At 42.4% G+C, this 19,256-nt stretch overlaps 1 protein-coding gene across 1 annotated transcript; it reads left to right on the top strand.

Annotated features, from left to right (window-relative positions):
- The first annotated feature begins 890 nt into the window (after positions 1-890).
- Positions 891-9,160, top strand: Fgf23 (fibroblast growth factor 23). The gene is made up of 3 exons (XM_003463298.3): positions 891-1,131; positions 7,348-7,451; positions 8,726-9,160. Exons 1-3 carry the CDS (start codon positions 939-941, stop codon positions 9,158-9,160), a joined length of 732 nt encoding a protein of 243 aa, XP_003463346.1. The 5' UTR covers positions 891-938.
- The last annotated feature ends 10,096 nt before the right edge of the window (positions 9,161-19,256 follow it).

The following is a 19,256-nucleotide window of genomic DNA, read 5'->3' as shown; positions in this document are numbered from 1 at the left end:
GGAGGTCCAGTTGCACAGCCAGCAGACACAGACTGTGGGAATGCCTGGCAGGCCAACCTACACAGAAACTTCCTGCCTTCTGACCTCTCTGCTCAGCCAGCAGCCTTCCCAGTCCTAGGCACCATTAAGAGATTCTATTTCTTATTAGGACACCCATCACGACTAGCTTATGTGTGCTTGACCATCCAAATCTGGGAAACTGAGAAACTGGACCCTTGCCATGTTCAAACACCTTAAGGCCTTGTTTTTCTTTTTCCCCACTCCTAAATCTGCCCACAGGGCAACTGTGGGTTATGTATCCCTGTTTGCAGTCTGTGTGTCTCCCCTGCCATGGGGATCTCAGCACATGTCATTTGCCTAATGGTGTCACCTACCTGTGCCCAAACAGAGGCAGCACAGAACAACAAACTCTGGACAAGGGAGTTAAGAGGATCTCAGAAACCACAATGAGCAGACTGGGCAGGAGTTAGATTGCCAAGGAGGAGGCAGCGACTATGTGATTGAAGCTGGATTTTTTCAGACCGCTGGCTGCCTTCACATTTCCTGGTGGAAGTGGGACAGGTCAACAGACAACCAAGGGTCACAGAGAGCTTTTACCCACACATGATTCACTTTTGGGAGCACTGGCTTGAAACTGAGTGGGGTGTGTGTGTGCGTGTGTTTGTGTGTGTGTGTGTGTGTGTGTGTGTCCCAACCCATGTGCCTTCCTCAGGTCTCAGAAGTCTCCAAACTTTCTTTGCATAGCTGATTACAACAGAGGATGTGGACAGTGGGGTTCTTCCTGTTTGATGTCACACTGTTACCCTTTAAAAGTCGGAGCGGGAAAAGGAGGGAATCTAGCTTAGGAGCCTCACTGCACCTATTTGCAAAGAAGAGGAAGAGACCAGGGAGGAAAGTCAGGTTTCAGACTCAACTTCAGCCACTTAAAGAGCACTGAGATGCTGGGGACCTGCCTTGGGCTCCTGGCCTGCACCGTGAGCTTAGTAGGAGCCTATCCTGATGCCTCCCCATTGCTCACCTCCAGCTGGGGTGGCCTGATCCATCTGTACACGGCCACAGCCAGAAACAGCTACCATCTGCAGATCCACAAAGATGGCCACATAGATGGTGCACCCTATCCGACCATCTACAGTGAGTAGGGGCTTTGGGCCTGGGAGAGGGATGCACCCCTGTGTTCACCTACAAGGAGGCTTGGGGCAGCCTTCTAGCTTCTTACCCAGGAAAAACACTTGCTGCACATGTGTGCATGTGCCTGCGTGTGGAAGTGCATGTTTGTGTGTGTGCTTTGGAAATTTTAGGGGAGTCTGATACTTCTCTATCTGCTATTTACTGGTTCCTCTCTATAGGAATGAGTTTATCAAAACTCTTTTCTCAGGACACGAGTCCCCTGCCCTTTTCTCTGTCGAAGGATTCAAAAAAAATCACACAGAAAGATGAGGAATTTAAAAAGGAAAAGAAACTAGATAGGTCCATAGACTTGAGTTTGAACTCATGAACTTTGAATGGGGTTAACTAGGGAAACTGAAGATTTCTGCATCATTCCAAGGACTGGAATAGGACTCAGGTTCTTTCCAACTCTTGAACTTCTAGTATTCTGATCTTATAAAAACCTGCCCAAAATGTATTAAAGACAGACCTTCCAGGTCTGTTGTCTCAGTAAACCTGAGTAGGTACCCGATCTATCAGTCCATGCAGCCATCGAATAGGCTGGCTGGGTGCTTGCAGAGATGTGCACTATAAGTTACTGATTCTATTCTGTGGAGCTGAAAGGGGTCTAATGGCAACATGAGACAACTGGGACAGTTTCAAAGACTAGGTTTGTGAAAAGTTGGATCAGAATGCACAACAGTGAATCAATTAGTTGCGATTCATATCAGGGCCCCTCCTGTGCACCTACATAAAGAATGATGAGGTAAGAGAGGAGAGGGATATTGAAAAGACAGAGTTTTCTATATTAGGAGGACATATAAAATTTATTCTAAGGGTACAGAAAAATATGAACTGATCGAATACAGTTCAGAAAGAAGGAAAGAGAGTCATCACAATCTTTAAGTAGCTGAGAAATTCTTATAGGAATTATGATTTCCCCTTTGTTGTTGCAATAAATCAGCTGAGTATTACTGATCATGTTTGCACTGATCTTGTTTTATACAAAGCATTCATTCTACTGGAAACCAAGGAATCCTAACCCTGACAACCAGATATTTATACATACAGAGTTCCATTTAATCCTTTTCAAGTACCCAGTGCATGTTCATTGGAGGTGACAGGGAGGAGGACAGCTCTCCCCGATACCAAACACGCTCCCAAACCCAGGGGACAAAGCAGGACGCAGATTCAGTGCACTCTTAGCAACAAGTGGGAGTTTAACAGAGAAAATCTGACATGAGTCTGGATCCCCTTCATGTATCCAGAGTGCTGCTCCTGGTGTTTGATTGTATTTTGATGACACAGTTCTTCAAAGACCTCAGTCTGTCGCTCCTTGTTACTCCCAAGCTCATTATCAGACTATTAGGGAACATAATTCTCCTCCTCTACCGAGGGCCACCCTGACTTTCACAGCAAGAGTCTGTTATTCAAAATGTGAGACAGTGGCTTAGGCTAAATGACTGATGCTGTTGATTCAAAGGGCTGCCTACGATTAGGGGGTAAGTACCCATAAAACTTGTCTAGAATCACTTAACCTCTCTGTTGAAAGAAACACTCCAAAGTCATGTCCTGCTGAACAGAAAGTAAAAGAAGTTCAGCCTGGTGGTGGTGAGGATGAGTCCGAGTCAGCCCTTCAAGAAGGCACCACAGGGCAGACCCTTTCCCTTAGAATCCTCCAGGCTTCAGGACCAGAGGACCCACCATACTAGCTGGAATGAGCAAATATGAGTAAGAGGGTGTAAAATGAACTGAGCTAACTTCAGATTGCATGTACGTGTGTGCGTGCGTGTGCGTGCGCACGCGTGTGTGGTTGTTTTTATCTGATATGTGTGTGTATTAGCTAAGCATTGTGATTCGGGGAAATTAACATCAACCCGGGGAGGATAACTAGTCAGAGCAGTGGAGCAGACTTTTCCTAGTTCAAATAAAGCCTTCTGTACTGTTCAATCAGTTAACATGTGTATTTTTATAGGAAAAAAGTGTTAAAAGTTACCAGAAAGAGGAAAGAAAAGAAAGAAAAGAAAAGAGAAAGGAAGGAAGAAAGAGAGAAAGGAAGGAAAGCTGGAGGGATGGAAGGAAGGAAGGAAAAAACGAGAAACTGCGGATTCATGTAGACAGCGCAACTTATTAAGTCTGGTGAAGGATTTGTAATGGCCTCACAGATGAATGGAAACTTACACCTTTCCACTGATGGGAAAGTATTAGTCTGTGACTTTTTTCCTCTTGTTAATTACACATTTCCCATGAAATCTGAATCTGAATGGTAATTTCATTTTTTTAGTAAACTTTTTTTTTAAGTAAATTCTTAAGAATTGAGTACCCACCTTCTTTCGGTAATTAGTCTTGACAGTGGATACCATGAAAACAATCTGCTTGTGAGATTCTCCATCTCTCCTCAGACTCAGGAGGCTACTGGGAGGGGACTGTCCAGGCCCCTGTGCTCATCCCTAGTCTGTGCTCCCACTCCCTAGTCTCCTCACGTTGGGTTTAGGGGAAATGTGAGGAAGGGGACATGTACCACCCCTGGTTACTATACCTTTATTTTATTTTATGGTGCTGAGGACTGAAACCAGGGCCCCATGTATCCTGGGCAAGTGCCTAGCACTGGACTACAGCCCCAGCCCACATTTAGTTAATATCTCCTCCTAGAGCCTGGTATTTTCCTGCCTCCCCCAACTTTCTTTACTTGAAGCTAAACTACTTCTGGCCCTTCAATGCTTTTTCATAAGGTTTCTTTCAAGGAGTTCTAAGCCTTTTATTTCTATAATCTTTTCTGTCATTTACTGGCAACAAGTATAGAATAGAGCAGATGATAATTTTCTTTTATAGCAGAAGTTAAAGGGAAGTGGCAAGCGTAGTAATGTAATTACTAGCACACAAAACTCCCTTTTTAGTGGATGAAATTATCTCACTACATTCTCAGAATGACTGTTATATTTGTTGTATTATTAGTCTTATTAGTATGTTTGTACTGCCTTCACTTTACATATGAAAACACCAAAGTAAAAAAAAAAACTGTAAATAACTGGTTCAAAGTTGCCCAAGGAGTATAAATGACCCAGAGGACATCTGGGCCCCAAATCTCATGTTCCTCCAAGGTCACATGCATGAGTCGACTCCAGGTCTGCAAAAAATCTTACCTGTTAAGCTTGCCCAGTTCCAAGGAGCTGGTGGATCAACAGCACAGGGATGTTCTTTCTTCCTTCTGCCAAATTCTCTCCTGGGATCTGTGTTTGCGAAGACCACAAGGACTACACTTACTAAACCCTTGCCCTTGGCTCTTTCCGACCTAACTCTGGAGCCTGTGCACTGCCCCCTGCCCTACTGCAGCTTCTCACTTACTCTCTGCTGCCCGTTTCCACTGGGACTGACCCTTGGAGACCAAGAGCCACAGTCCCTGTCCACAGTGACCCCAAGCCTCAAGCCAGCCCAAGATCAATTGTAAGCTTGGCACAAACCATGGATCAGCACACGTCACATTTCTCCAGTCACTTGTGCTAGCTTTGTGCTACAAGATAGTGATGCTGCAAAGGAGGCAGGCCACCTCTTATTATGATCACCTGGCAACTGAGGAAACTGAGGCTACAAAGTGAGTTACCTGAGACAAGGAGGTGTAAGTACCAGAGGTAAGACCTGTACCCTTGTTCTCTGTTGCCTGGCTCCTGGTCGAGGATCTGTCCCCCAATCCACAGGGCCACTGAAATGCAGTGGCCTCTGTCCAGCAGCCTTTTCAGCCTTTGATTTTGTCTTTTTGTACTTGTAACTATTTCTTCAGGGCAGAACCTGTAGTGTCCTAGAAGATGTCTCTGGCTGGAGTTTGAGTTCTGTTTATCATTTAAATAGAATGCTTCTAGACTACTAAAATAATAATAATTAACAAATATAACAGTTGTTCTGAGAATTTAAAAATTATAAAGTACTTAGAGGACAATGACTTAGAAAGTTATTAAATGTAATTTTCTCTCAACTGGACTGAGAATTTATCAGAACAAGTACTATTTTTTATACATTATGTATCTCCCAGGGTTTACCACAAAATTAGCCATATGTTCGAGACACATGGGCAGACAGTAGCTTGGAAAATTTTAATAATTGCTGTACCTCCCTGCCTCACCCTACTTCCCAGACAGTTCTCTCAAGTCAAACTTTAGCACACCTAACTTTTCTGCTAAGCCCTTTCTGTCTGTTCTCTTTTTCCTCTGCACATTCCCTTGGTCCCACATCATTCCGAATTTCGTTTACAGGGGGCTCTGTACTCAGTCGATGTCTTGCCTTTCCTACTTCCTTTCCACAGTGTTCTCTGTAGTGAGCTTGCATGGGATAGGAGAAGAGCCTTAATTTGCCCCTGGGGCTCTACCACCCGCCAGGCACAGATTTGGGCATTTACAGCCTCTCCAGCTTGGGCTTGGAATTCTGCCCAGATATCTTCCCCGGGGTTTGTGACATCAAATGAGATGAATGTGGAAATTCTACAGTGGGTGTCTTAGTTACTTTCTTTCTTTCTCATTGCTAGGACACAATATCTGATACCTACAAGTTAAAGGAGGAAACGTTTATTTTGGCTCACAGTTTGCAGAGGTTCCAGCCTACAGTCAGCTGGTTCCAAGGCAGGGTAGCACACAGAGGAAAAACAGCTCGCGACAGGGTAGGAAAGAAGCAGAATGGGATCAAGGGGTGAGGAGGGATACATACACTGCAGGCCACACTCACAGTGGCCCACCTCTCCTCAGCAGACCTCACCTCCCAACATCACACCCAACTAATCCACTGATGAGTATCACATACCCATGATCTAGTCACCTCCCCAAAGCCACACCTATGAGCTCACCAGGCTTTGGGGGAACATTTAGATATAAATCATAACAGTAGGCAGATGGAAATGACCCCAGAGACCTGAAGAAAGAATTTTGGACCAAAAAGGTCAGATTTGTGAAGTTTCATAAAGTATTGTTCTTATTCCACCACCATGTGGTTTGATTATAGCCTTACTATAAAACAGAAAGCACACTTACACTGCTGCCAGTTGTTTTGTTTTGTTTTCTGTGTGTATGTTTCTTTGTTTGTCTATTTGCTTTTGGTACCAGGAATCAAACTCAGGACTTTGCACTTTCCAGGCAGGTGTTGTACAACTGAGCTCTATCCCCGGCCCTTGCTACCAGTTATTTATAATGTAGGTAGTGTATAAGGGCTCCAGGTCCTCATTAGAGATGAGTATTTGAACGAGGACACTGAAAGACTATGAGGAACTGAAACAGGAAGGGTAACTCCAAGTGAGTAGATGACAGAGATTTAAACCCAAGGAGAAACTACTATCCATTATCATAGAAAGATACATGTAGCTCCACAAGGAAAGGCACAAACATGTAATCCTAGAACAAGGGAAAGACTACAAATTGTAGAAATGGTGCAGGCATCGTGGTGGGGGATTGTGAAGAAGAAACAACCAGTTCTGTTTAGGGAGATGAGAGAGGTCTTCACACAGTAATTCTGCATCTGGGGAGAGAAGAAGAACAACTCTAACACGGCAAAGAAAAGCTGTCTGTGTGGAAAATCAGACTCTAGACAAGCTAGATCTGTAAAAGATACCTTAACAGAGATTTTTAAAATCACAGGAACATGAAGCTTAGAAGTATATGAACGACACTGCAAACATTAAGAGGTATTAGCCAGAACCCAAGCATGGTGCCACATTTCAGTAATCCCAGCTACTCAGGAAACTGAAGCAGGAGGATCATAAGTTACAGGCCAGCCTGGGAAACTCTTAGGACCCTGTCTCAAAATAAAATTAAATTAATTAAATTTTTAAAAATCCTGGGAATGGAGCTCAGTGATAGGGTAGTTACCTAGCATGTGAGGCCCTGCCTTGTCCTCATTACAGAAGAAAAAAAAGAAGTCTTAGCCAGACAAAAGGAGAAATAAAGTCCAGATGGAGAGAAACACCTGAAACACAGGTGACAAAATTCCAGGAGTCAAAATGCCTGGTGCAGGAGCCTAATGCATATGTGTGTGTGTGTGTGTGTGTGTGTATGTGTGTGTGTGTGTGTTGGTGCAGAGGTCACAGGGAACAAGGGAACAAGTACAAAGGTATCAGGGGAAGTCATCACCACAGAGAGGTTCACAGAGGGGAGTCTTTGAGAAGAGGTTGGCCGAGGACCTGGACGTGAGCCAAGCTTTTGACACGAGCGGTGTTCCTTGCAGGTGCCCTGATGATCAGATCAGAAGATGCTGGGTTCGTCGTGATAACAGGGGTCACAAGCAGGAGATTCCTCTGCATGGATTTCAGAGGCAACATTTTTGGATCTGTGAGTTTGTTTCTGTATGGGATTCCATTTGCAATCATCTAATTTCTTTGACAGGTCACAGACTTTTCTAGCTTACAGCTCCCATTTGCAGTGCCCCTTGACAATATTTTCACTGGCCACTTCATTTAGTCCAAGGATGAAATGCCCATGTTTAAGCAGCTGTGGTTTGAACCTAGAGAACCTGGTGTCCAGTCTTCCCTGTCCACTGGTACCCAATTTTGCATCTAGTACCCAGGTGTACAGTCATAGGCCCTTTGGTCATGTAAATCCTTGCTGTAGCACACATTAGAAAGGGTTAGGGGCTATTGGTATCCTCTTGATCTGTTACCAACTATGACCCTGGGCAAATTTGCTCCCTTCTCCAAACTTCAGTGAAGTGAAATGAACCACAGGACTATGATGCTCCCTCCAGTTAATAAAGACCTCAGCTAACTGCCTATGCCCAGATGGTGATGCCAGTCCTTCAGATCTGTAAGCAAAGCATTTTTCAAACTGCACAGTCCAGAGAACTTTGACATAGGCAAATAAAAGCACTGGTTGTCCTCAGGGTCTCTTACCACCAAACATACCAACTAGAAATCTTTAGAGAAAAGAAAACTTTGCACTTAAATACCAGTATGTCCCAGCAGTGCAATAGTAGTATCTGGCCAAAGATAAATTGCTGACAAAGGCATCTAAGCCAACAAATAGTCCTAATCTGTAAAATACTCGATGGAGTTTGAGATTAAATGGAACAACACGCAAAAGCCCTAATAGATACATAAGGCACCCAGGACTAGTGGAAGAGTGAGGATTCAGACCCAGCTCATCTGCTGGAGTTCGTGTCCTGAATCCCAAACCACAGGACATCTCCACATGGAGACCTTCACTGATAGTTGACTCCATGAACTGCATGCCATATCCTTTCTCTAGGCAAAGAGATAGACAACAGACAGCTTTCAGTGAGAACAGAGCTGAACCAGGCAGACAGGGGGCAGGCAACGTTGCAAGTATGCTAGTTTCTGCCTCCAGAAGCCAGGTGCAGGCATGTCCCCTGAGAGCCAGTCAAGAGCCTGAGGCCCCAGAGGGTGTGACTTTCTGAAAGCCAGAAACACATTCCTGATTTTCCCCAGATGGTATATCTAGCTACTAGGGTGCCGTGGGAGTCCAACCCGGGCCCAAGCTGGGCATTTCTTAAGCACGCTGGCCTTCAGGCTGGGCAGCACTGGCCAGGAGGACTTGGGGCTGGGGTCACGCATGCCATGCTCACCCTCTGTACCCTACCCTCTTCCCAGCACCACTTCAATCCCCAAGACTGCCGATTCCAACACCGCACGCTGGAAAACGGTTACGACGTCTACCTCTCTCCCGAGCACCACTTTCTGATCAGCCTGGGCAGGACCAAGAAGTTCTTCCTGCCGGGCACCAACCCACCGCCCTACTCCCAGTTCCTGTCGCGCAGGAACGAGCTGCCCCTGGCCCGCTTCGTCACGCCCGGGCCGCGGCGACACACGCGCAGCGCGGAGGAGGACCAGGGCCGCGACCCGCTGAGCGTGCTCAAGCTTCGGCCCCGCGCCACGCCCGCGCCCGCCTCGTGCTCGCAGGAGCTGCCCAGCGCGGAGGACGCGGCCCAGGCCAGCGACCCCCTGGGCGTGCTGCGGGGCGCCAGGGTGCACGCGCACGGCGGGCCGCGCCCCGCGAGGTGCCGCCCGGGACCCGGGGCCAAGTAAGGGGCAGCTAACCCGTCTTCTCCGTGCCCACCTCTGCGAATTAGAACCCCAACAGGCACGCTAGGGACCGAAGGGAATTCCTCCTCTTGATCACGTTGGCGCACCCCGGGGAGTCCAGGCAGCGCTTCTGCAGCCTTTGCGATGGGCGCTCTGCACCCTGCTGGGTCCAAGGCTGCAGACACTAAAGCTAACCTGGGCACCTGGATGGAAAACACCCCTTTCAAGACTTCTGCCTTGAGCGTCTCTAGGGAACTATTAAAAAAGAAAGATAAAGACTGGTGGCCAAAACTTGACAAGGAGGCGGACTAGATCAGGAAGCTCTGCCTCTACGGGTGGCACCCTTTGCCTCTCTTACTTCTCTTTAGAGAGACCGAGAGGGGACTGATTTAGCGTAGCCTCGGCCCCACCCACCACCTCCCCTACCCTGCCCCCCCCCCCGTCTTTGGCTTTATTGAATTTGACCCAAGGAGCAGGTTTAGTATTGGCTGGTGAAAATTCACCTGCTAGGATTTGTTTTGCAAAGTGAAAGTGTAATTATCCTCTCCAAAGAACAACTAAGCTTCTCCTTGCCAAGGAATCAGGCGTTCTGCATGAGATCCAGAAAGCGATCTTGGGGCCTCGAGACACAGGCTGCTCTGGGTGAAGTTTCATGTTGTCTGAAAATTGTGTCCTTTTTCTAAGTGAAGCGTAAGGACTTGGGGACGGAGAAAAAGCTTGATAACCAGAGGTCTCAGGTGCAGGAGCAAAGAGAGAGACAGAGGCTATCGGATTAGCTAAAACACTCCGGGACACGTCTGGGTCTGAAAGCACTTGGAAATTCCCGGGCACTAGTGAACGCAGCGCTCAGTACTGGAGCCGCACTGCGGGAAAACGCAGCTTCCCTTGGGGAGGTGCTCGCCCAGCAGAAGCTCAGCAAGCTCATCTGCATACTCAGATTCTTCCTACAAGTGGCCCCATTCTCCTACCTTTAAATGACCCCCTGAAGTGACTCCCTTAAAAAGCAAAATCAATTCACACAACTTTTTTTTTTTTTTTTTGGTGGTATTGGGTGTTTAACTCAGAGCCTCGTGCATGCTAGGTAAGCGCCCTGCCACCAAACTACATCCCCAGTCCAATTCACACAACTTCTGCCCGCTTTTCACTTCCCTGCCATCCTGTGCCCAGACCTAGAAACTGATCCCTTCTCTTTGCTTATCACAAAAAGTTTGGACAACTGTTTTTACCTGATGATTTTAAACCAAACTCGAAGGACCAGTTCCTAAAACCACGAATAGCAGTATATGACCAAATGTTTTCTTTAATGGTTTTTACTTCCTGTTGGGGATATTGTGCCGTAGCTACTGGAGCCCCGCCCTACCCTTACTGATAGCGAGATGGAAAATTCCGGAAAGACTTTGATTAAAAAAAGCTGTTTGAAATTTCAGAAATTCAACATCACCATCAAGAGCTCTCTATCTGGTTAACAGCCTCTGCATTTTCTTGTGTCTGTGGCAATTTCTTGGGCCTGTGGCAATATTTATTTATTTATTTGGAAGGTTTTTGCCTAACACTCTGTATTTATAGATATTTATAAAATTTAATCTCACTTTTTTTCCTTCTCTTCAAAAAAATAAAAATAAAATTTATCTCAGCTTCCACTGTGTCCTTTCTGTACTTATTACATAAAACACACCAATTCATGGGATTTTGTAGGGAAAAACACCAAGAAAACCTGGAGAAAACAAAATTGAAAGGCTATCAGAATTTTTAAATATTTAAAGTTTTTTTTCTATTCATAAGCAGACTAAACAATTTTGATTAATCTAAACAGAACTGTTTGAAATTGTGACATTTTCCAATATTGCCTTTATGGCACTCTTAACTCTAAAATGTTTCCTTTTGAAGAGAGAATGATTTTATTTGAAAAATGCACACTGACACTGCAGTGGAAAGCAGAAGCACCAAAATGATACCCAGGATATGGAGGCAGATTTATTGATGTCAGTGATCAGGATCATTCCCAGAACATCAGCCCCTGACCCCTGGTGGTCTAGAGTTTACATGGGATGAGAAGGTGGAAGCACAGAGGCAGGATGGCTTGTGAATTGGAATGTGGTTTACACAGTGTGCATCGTACTACCAGCTATGCACCACAGTGATCAGCCGTTTCTAAGAGACAGGAGCAGCCGGAATTAGAACAGGAACTATAACCCGGGCAGTTAATAAACTGAAGCATATTGGCTGGGCTTGGGAAGACATTTTCTGCTACAGCACAACCACATCAAGACCTCAATGAACCAGAGACAACACTGTGCCAGTCATCTTTCTGTCCCTGTAACAAATACTGCATATGTTCAATTTATGAAGAAACATGGTTTCCTTTGGATCGCAGTTTTGGAGGTTCCAGCTGATGACCATTACTTTAGGTCTGTTGTTGGGGGCAGCACATCATGGTGGAAGTCTGTGATGAACCTCAGCCTATACTCCAATAATTCAAAACCAAGTAAGCCAGTTTTATCCAACCCTAATCAGACTAGCAACAAACTTTCTGTGTCTCTTGTTTCCCTGGTCCATCAAACCAATCAAAGTACTCAATTAGATTTACCAGAGATTCCTTGCATTCCTTCACTGGGAGTAAAAAAGACAATTTTGATTCCCACTGAAATTACCACTCCTGCCTTATCCCTGTGTGTGAACCTGTTAAAAATGAGCCTCTAAGCAATAAATTTTTCCCAGGATAGCTCACTTCATACAAGTACTGATAAATTAAATGACAAAGCTCTTACGGGATTGGTGGATATGAGAACTGATGTCACCTTATCTACCAATCATGGATGCCTACTTGGTTTTTTAGATCATCTTTGATAGGTTCAGGCTCCCCTCCATCACCAGAGCTACGTGATGTTGGCCATGATACACAGACAGGCATAGTAACATCACTTGTGCCCTCAGTTAACCAACAAAGTTGGGTTGATGATAAAGCCCATTGGTACTTCTATGCAAAAAAGGTTGGAGATCTTATTCACATCATTAAAAAAAAACAATGTGGTGGATTGAAGCCCACACAATTACAAGTAAGTTTAAAACTGTTGTGGGATATATTCAGTAAAACTGCTCCATTCCTTATTTATCATATTATAACCTATTTTAATCCCCCAAATTCATTGTCATTAGGTGATTTTAATGCAGATGCTCTGGTAAATCTGGCTTCTATTTTTAATAATTTGAGACAATCCCATAAATTTTTTCATCATATTTCCAAATCTCTATTAAAGACATTTCAAATTACCATAACATAAACTGGACAAATTGTGTTACCATATTATGCCTGTAAACTTATTTCTGGGCCTGTTCCTCAAGAGAGTTATAATCACAAGGGTTGTACAGCCAACCTATTATACCTAATGAATAATATATATATATGTATCCTCTTATAATGAGTTTAAATGTATTCATGCTTCTGTAGATGCCTTCCATGCTACCTGTCATTCAGATAAACAAACTAAGCATATTATATATCATTGAGTATTAACCTTTGCTAACTTAGGGATATCACTAACAATAAAACCTAATATTGGTCCTGCTTAAATTAGCAAACTTCTCAGTGTTTTCCTGATAACTGAAATATGAAGCACACTATAAGGATACCCCATAATCCCAAAGGTCAAGCAATAATTGAGCATACTCATTTTCAATTTTAAAAATCAATTAAACAAAAATAAAGGGGAATACAGGGTCAGAGAGCTCCTCAAATATATTTAGATTCTGCTACATACATTTTAAATCTTTTTCTGAACCCTACACCTGATCCTGATTTACTACCTGCCATGAGACACTAAGGACATGAATCTGACTATTCTCTAAACTGTAACTTGGTGCAACCTCTGAACAGGTGTTTGGAATGGTCCAATAGTACTTTTAAATTGGGGCTGAGAATATTCTCTTATTTCCATAGATTACTGGCAGACATTATGACCATAGGAGCTGTTGCATGGCCAGAATCTCGCCCACCAGAGTGACATGTCAAGTCGAGGGACAAACCTGATGGCACAGTATTCACTATTCTGGGAAGGCCTGCAGCAACGGTTCACGGGGCTTACTGTCTCTTTAACAGCCAGGGTTTGGTTCAATTACCAGATAATTTTTTCTTTACAATGTTTGCTACCCTAGAAGCTACTGTATGTATTCCTTCCGTTCAGGGAGAGGAGTACGAGGCTTAAATACCTAATCCACCTCTGCTCAAACCCCTAATTTGGATGGACAAGCCACCAGAAATGTTCCATTCTATAGAAAGCAAAAATCCTACATTTACTATTCAGCTAGGCCCTCATATTTTTATGAGTTCACAAGAACAAGCTAAACTAAATGTTACCTCTCACTTTGTATAGCCTCCTTTATGTGTAACCCACCTACAAGCATGATTCTAGCCCATGTGTGTCAACTATAGGTCAGATTTGAAAGATACAACTGTCTAAGGATGATTCGCCTTACTAACTTTAACTTCTATTCCCTCAGATGGTAACTTATTGGAGATTTTAAACCTAACGCTCCTGGCTGTGTTCCAGTAGCCTATACCTCTCATTTTTGAGAAAGGTTATTTGGGTTCTTGGCAGTCTTGCAGAGACCCAAACCATGGATGGGTTTCACACAAGTTTAATCGCTCTTTCCTAGATTGGTCCCCCAGATGATTCCTTATGGGAAAAGATTGAGATTGGTATGAAATTTTCTTTTCAGACTTTCCCAAAAATATGATGACCTCAGAAGCCTTATCTAATGTTACATGGTCAGATAGAGGCCTCAATTCTCCTATTTCTAAACTTATTATCAATGACAAGTCACACTTTATGGAAGTTAGCCTTACCTTTTCATGCTGGCATCTGCAGCCAGCATATGGAGGAAATGTCAAAATAGTATTGCAAGATCATAGGTATATAAGAGTAAGCATATGTGCTTATGATTCTCATGTACTATTGATAGGGAAGATAAAATAGCAACAAAATACATTCTTGTGTACTAATTGTTATCTAACCCATTGCATTATACCTAAATTTCTTTCTAAGGACTCAATCATGAGCAGGATGCCTGGAATTTAGCTTCCAGTTAATCTAATGCAGGCTTGGTTTCATTTATGTACTGCACTCTTGATAGAGACCCTGATTAAAAGATTTTACAATGGAACCAAGAGAATGCTTGGGTTGATTATTGCAGGGATTACTTCCCTAGTTCTTTTGATAGCTGTCACAGCTATTGACTCCACAGCATTAGCGCGTTCAGTACAAACTGCTCGCCTTGTAGATAATTGGAAAAGAACAGCTGATGCGAGCTTTTAAAAATTCAGAGAGAGCTTGATATAAAGTTGTAAACCCAAGCAAGCATTCTAGAAACTTCTGTCCTATGGATGGGAGATCATATTGAAAGATTACAGTTATGACAGGGTTTAAAGTGTCACTATAGTATGACTCACTTTTGTATCACCCCATTATTATATAAGAAAAGCCTACATCCTTGAGGAATGAACAAATAGCATATACAAGGAGCAATCCATCAAAATATTACTTTGGCTATAGATGCTCTTTGGAGACTAATGCTGTCTGTGCCACAGCAGACAGCTACCTTTGATAACCCAAATTAAGGATTGTGATGTTTGCTGATGCTGAAAAACAATTAAATCCATTTTTATAACTCAAGGCTCACTTTTGGTTTTATATCAGAATTAGTGTGCTCATTCTATTCTTTATAGTTTTTCTCATTAAAGCCTGTCATAGAAGACTCACTACCCAAAGATGACTAGAGGCCATACAACCATGACTAACCCTGCTGGAGCTACAAGACAAGAAAGGGAGACATGTGGGAGACAATTTGAGTGACTCCCCTTGCATGCAGAACATTTGCTGCAACATTGATGCTTATTTCCATATCCTGATATGTACAGAACTGACTATGCTATTTCCTTCTCTCTTTGATTGGCTCTAAGCATCCAAATAAGGCTAGCAGAGCTTTATGGGTGTAATCTGTAAAGCCATCAGACAGTCTCCTGTTTCCTCCCATAATGCTCTCTGTAAAAGATGAGTGCAGTGGGATGTTAGAGCCACTCAGCTCCAGGAACGTCAACTGGGCAGGAGCCTCAAAGCAAGAGGCTATGACTCTCCAGGGCACAAAACTTTACATATCGGAAACTGAAGCAACAGCCTCCTAAAACCATTCAAATGTTATCTTAATTATATTGTGCCTATTGATCCTTCTCCAGATCCTTCTCCCTGCATTTGGTAAAGATGTTTTTCTCCCTTTCTAGCTAGCCAGCTTCAGTTACTCACATACTTCCCATCATCCTCACTGCCACCCCCTTCTTCACAAGATAATAAATTCTGGGAGAGGCCTCGGATCAAGACCTTTGTCTGTACATTCTCACAGGGATTGGATTTAGGACCCCTTGGTGATTTGCATGTGTCTTGGTGTATTTACTTTTGCCATGGATTACATTGGAGGTGGTAGATTGAAATTAACTTGCTGGAATTCAAATAACATCTCAATGGAATTATAAATATAACTTTCTGGATTGTGCAGAAAACTAAAAAAGGGATTATATAACTCAATATTTGGGATTACAATAAAGACTTCATCTGATGGTTGGGAAGCAAATGCGGAAAAGAAAAGGCAGGAGTCCCATTATCCTTTCAAGGATGCACCCCATGACCTCAGTCCCTCCAATGGGGTCACCCTTAAAGACACCACCACCTCTGTGATGCCCCAGGGTGGGGACCCAGGGAGCCTTCAACATGCACAGGTACTGAGCACATGCATGATGTCACTGCCCCGTGACATGAGAGAGCAGGCCACCAAGATAGAGATTTTATCAATTGTGTGGCAATCCCATCTGTTTCTGAGGCTGATGTGCCTTTTGCACACCAGGCATGGTGGTGCACACCTGTAATCCCAGCACTCATGGGTCAGAGGCAGAAGGATCTCCGCAAGTTCAAGGCCAGCCTAGGCTACCAAGTGAGTTTGAGACTAAGCTGAACTGCACAGTGGAAGACTTTTTGTCTCAAAAAGACAAAAAATTTTTTTCATAAATACATATATATGAATATATAAGAAAAAAATGTATATATATATGAATATGTATACATATTCTACAATGAAAATTTTACTGCATAGGCTTGACATTAGAATGGAGATTTAAGACAAAGAAAGTTAATGTTAATTATCTGAAGAGCAGATAACATAAAAAAAAACAAACAAACAGAATCTCAGTGATATGTGAGACCATCACCAACCTTTCCAATATATATGTAAGCTGAGTTTCAGAGAGAAAGGAGCAGAAAATGTTGGGTAATAAGAAATATTTCAAACTGAACATGATGCAAGCAAGATAAGTACAAAAAAGATCACACTTAGTTCTGCCAGAGTCGAACTACTCAAAACCACAGAAAAAACAAATTTTTGAAAGCTACAACAGAAAAATGAGACTTCAGAGGGGGGTAGCTACACAAACAATGGTTGATTTCTCATCACCCACACAGGAAAAATAGAATCTAGAAGACAGTAGGTGCATCAAAATGATTGAAAAAATAAAAAATCTTTATTTAAAACTACATACATAGAAAAAATATCCCTCAAAATGAAAGTGGCATAAAAACTGAGAAAAATTGTTACAAGAGTGAAAGCAAGTGGAAATTTAGAATTACAGGAAAAGGAACACCATCAGAAATCATATATTGTAAGTAACTTTAAACATTATATATTATCTACTCTCTTCCCTTGAGTTCTTTAAAAGACTGCTTAAGGCAAAAATTCTAACTCTGTTTTGAGTTTTCAATATATCTATATATAAAACATATGGTAAAATTTCCACCAGGATGGAGGGCACAAGTGAAATCATATGGTTACATAACATGATGTATGAAAGTCATAAAATAGACTCTGATAAGTTAAGGATGCATATTGCCATCTTTAAACAGCCACAAAAATGATAATAATAACAGCAACAATACAAAGAGGTGTAGGTAAAAACCCAGTATAAGTATTAGAATACAAAAAATATTTAGTGACTTCAAATGAAAGCAAAAATCTGGAACACTAAAACAAAATTCAAATGGGACAAAGAGAAAAATGGTAGACTAAATCAAATGACATCTATAATTTCATTAAATATAAATGAATAAACTACACTGATTAAAAACTTGTTTATAATGTCTATGGACATGAAAGAAAAGGATGGAAAGATATCCAGTAAAAACTATAAGTATAGCAAACATGGACTTATTATATGAATATAATATAAAACAGGCTTCAAGACAAGGAATAATATAATAAACATTTCCTAACAATAAAAGTTCCACTACATCAGGAAGATGCAAAATTCATAAACATTTATGTCCCTAAAAACAAAGTAACAAAATACATGAGTAAAGGGAGAGAGACAAGTATGACGCTAGGCTTTGGACATGCCAGTCAATCACTTTACTGAGTTCCTTCCTGGCCCTTTTTATTTGACTTTGAGGCAGGGTCTCAGTCAGTTGTCTGGCACCCCTCAAACTTGGGACTGTCTTGCCTCAGCTTCCTAAGCAGCTGGGACTACAGGGGAGACCTATGAGCCTGCCTACCTCTAACTTATTTTACGATGACAGGATAATCTTGATTCCAAAATTTGACAAAGAAATTATTTTTTAAAACCCTGTAAACTAACAATCTTTACAAATAAAATGCAAAAATCTCTACAAAAGACAGCAAACCAAGTTCAGCACTACATAATATTGTAAGAATATGTTGTAACCAAGCAGGGTTAATCCCAACTATGAAAATTTGGTTTAACATTTTAAAATCAATGTAATTCACATTCACATTTGCTCCTAATGTAACAAAATAAAAGAGAAAAATCGTTATTATTAGTTCAATAGATGCAGGAAAAATTAGATAAAATTTAATGCCGCCTATTCAGGACAAAATTTCTCAGCGAATTGAGAATGTAAGATAACTTCCTCCACACAATAAAGGCACCTACGCAAATCCACAGCTGACACCATAGCTTAATCTCCCAATCTGAAAGTAGGAAGAAGGCAGGAATGTTTTTTCTTACTACCTCTGTCTCATTGTACTGGAGGCCCTACACTGTTCAATAAAATAAGAATGGATAGATATGCGGGGTGTGGTGGCACACACCTGTAACCCAGCACTGGACAGGCGGAGGCAGGAGGACCACTGTGAATTCAAGTCTATCCTGAACTATACAGTAAAACTTTTGTCTCAAAAAAAAAAAAAGTAGCAAATGGTAGCATCCCTTGAAGTTGTTTATAAAAACTTGTGATAAACAATTTTGATCATGAGAAGATTTAGCAACAAATGGAATTGCAAATTGAACCAATTTTTCAGAATGCAGTTAGTGAGATGATTAAGGATGAACTATCTTCTGCAAGAAAATAAGGAAGTGGAGTGTGAAGAGGATGATTCTGATGAAGATAGAGAGTTGTTTGAAAATCAAAAATTTAAGTCAGATAAAATTACAGAAATTTAAAATGAAAAATGTGAACATTTCTTTGATTGGATCAAAGCGATGAAGACATCAGATGTTCACGATGCTGATCTGGGTTGAGACAAAGTAAAGGAAGGAATTGCTGAAGAAAAAGCAGGTGAAGGATTTTTTTTGTCTTTTTGAGACAGCATCTCCCTAAGCAGTTCAGGCTGGCCTTGAGCTCACTTTGTAGCCCTAGCTGGTCTTGAACTCACAGGATCCTCCTGCCTCAGCCTCCCAAGTACCGGGATTACAAGCATGTGCCACTATACCCAGCAAAGGAATCATTTCTGAAATGACCTTCTGGTTCTGTTCATGAACCAGAAGATGGGGGTCCCAGTTCATCACTCTAGCTGGGTGCCTGCTGAGATGCACCCTAGCAAACCCAGCTGTATCCAAAGAGTTATATCCTGTCCTTCAGAGAACACTGGACAACATGGTTCTCCAGGCCCCAGTGACTCTACATGAGAGTGATTATGGTCGTACCTGCTTTCCTCATAACAAAAGTCCCTGCTAGGCTCCAGAGAACCCAGAGAGCCTCCAATTGTGATTTCAGGGCAAATAGAAGCCATCCACAGAAACCTGGAGATGAAGCAGTAGGTTGGACTT

Source organism: Cavia porcellus, unplaced genomic scaffold (assembly GCF_034190915.1).
Source record: "Cavia porcellus strain 051 isolate PalLab524CR breed Dunkin Hartley unplaced genomic scaffold, mCavPor4.1 scaffold_27, whole genome shotgun sequence".
In the NCBI taxonomy this organism is placed as follows: Eukaryota; Metazoa; Chordata; class Mammalia; order Rodentia; family Caviidae; genus Cavia; species Cavia porcellus.
The sequence above is the reverse complement of the archived record's forward strand: the minus strand, read 5'-3'. Positions and strand labels throughout refer to the sequence as shown.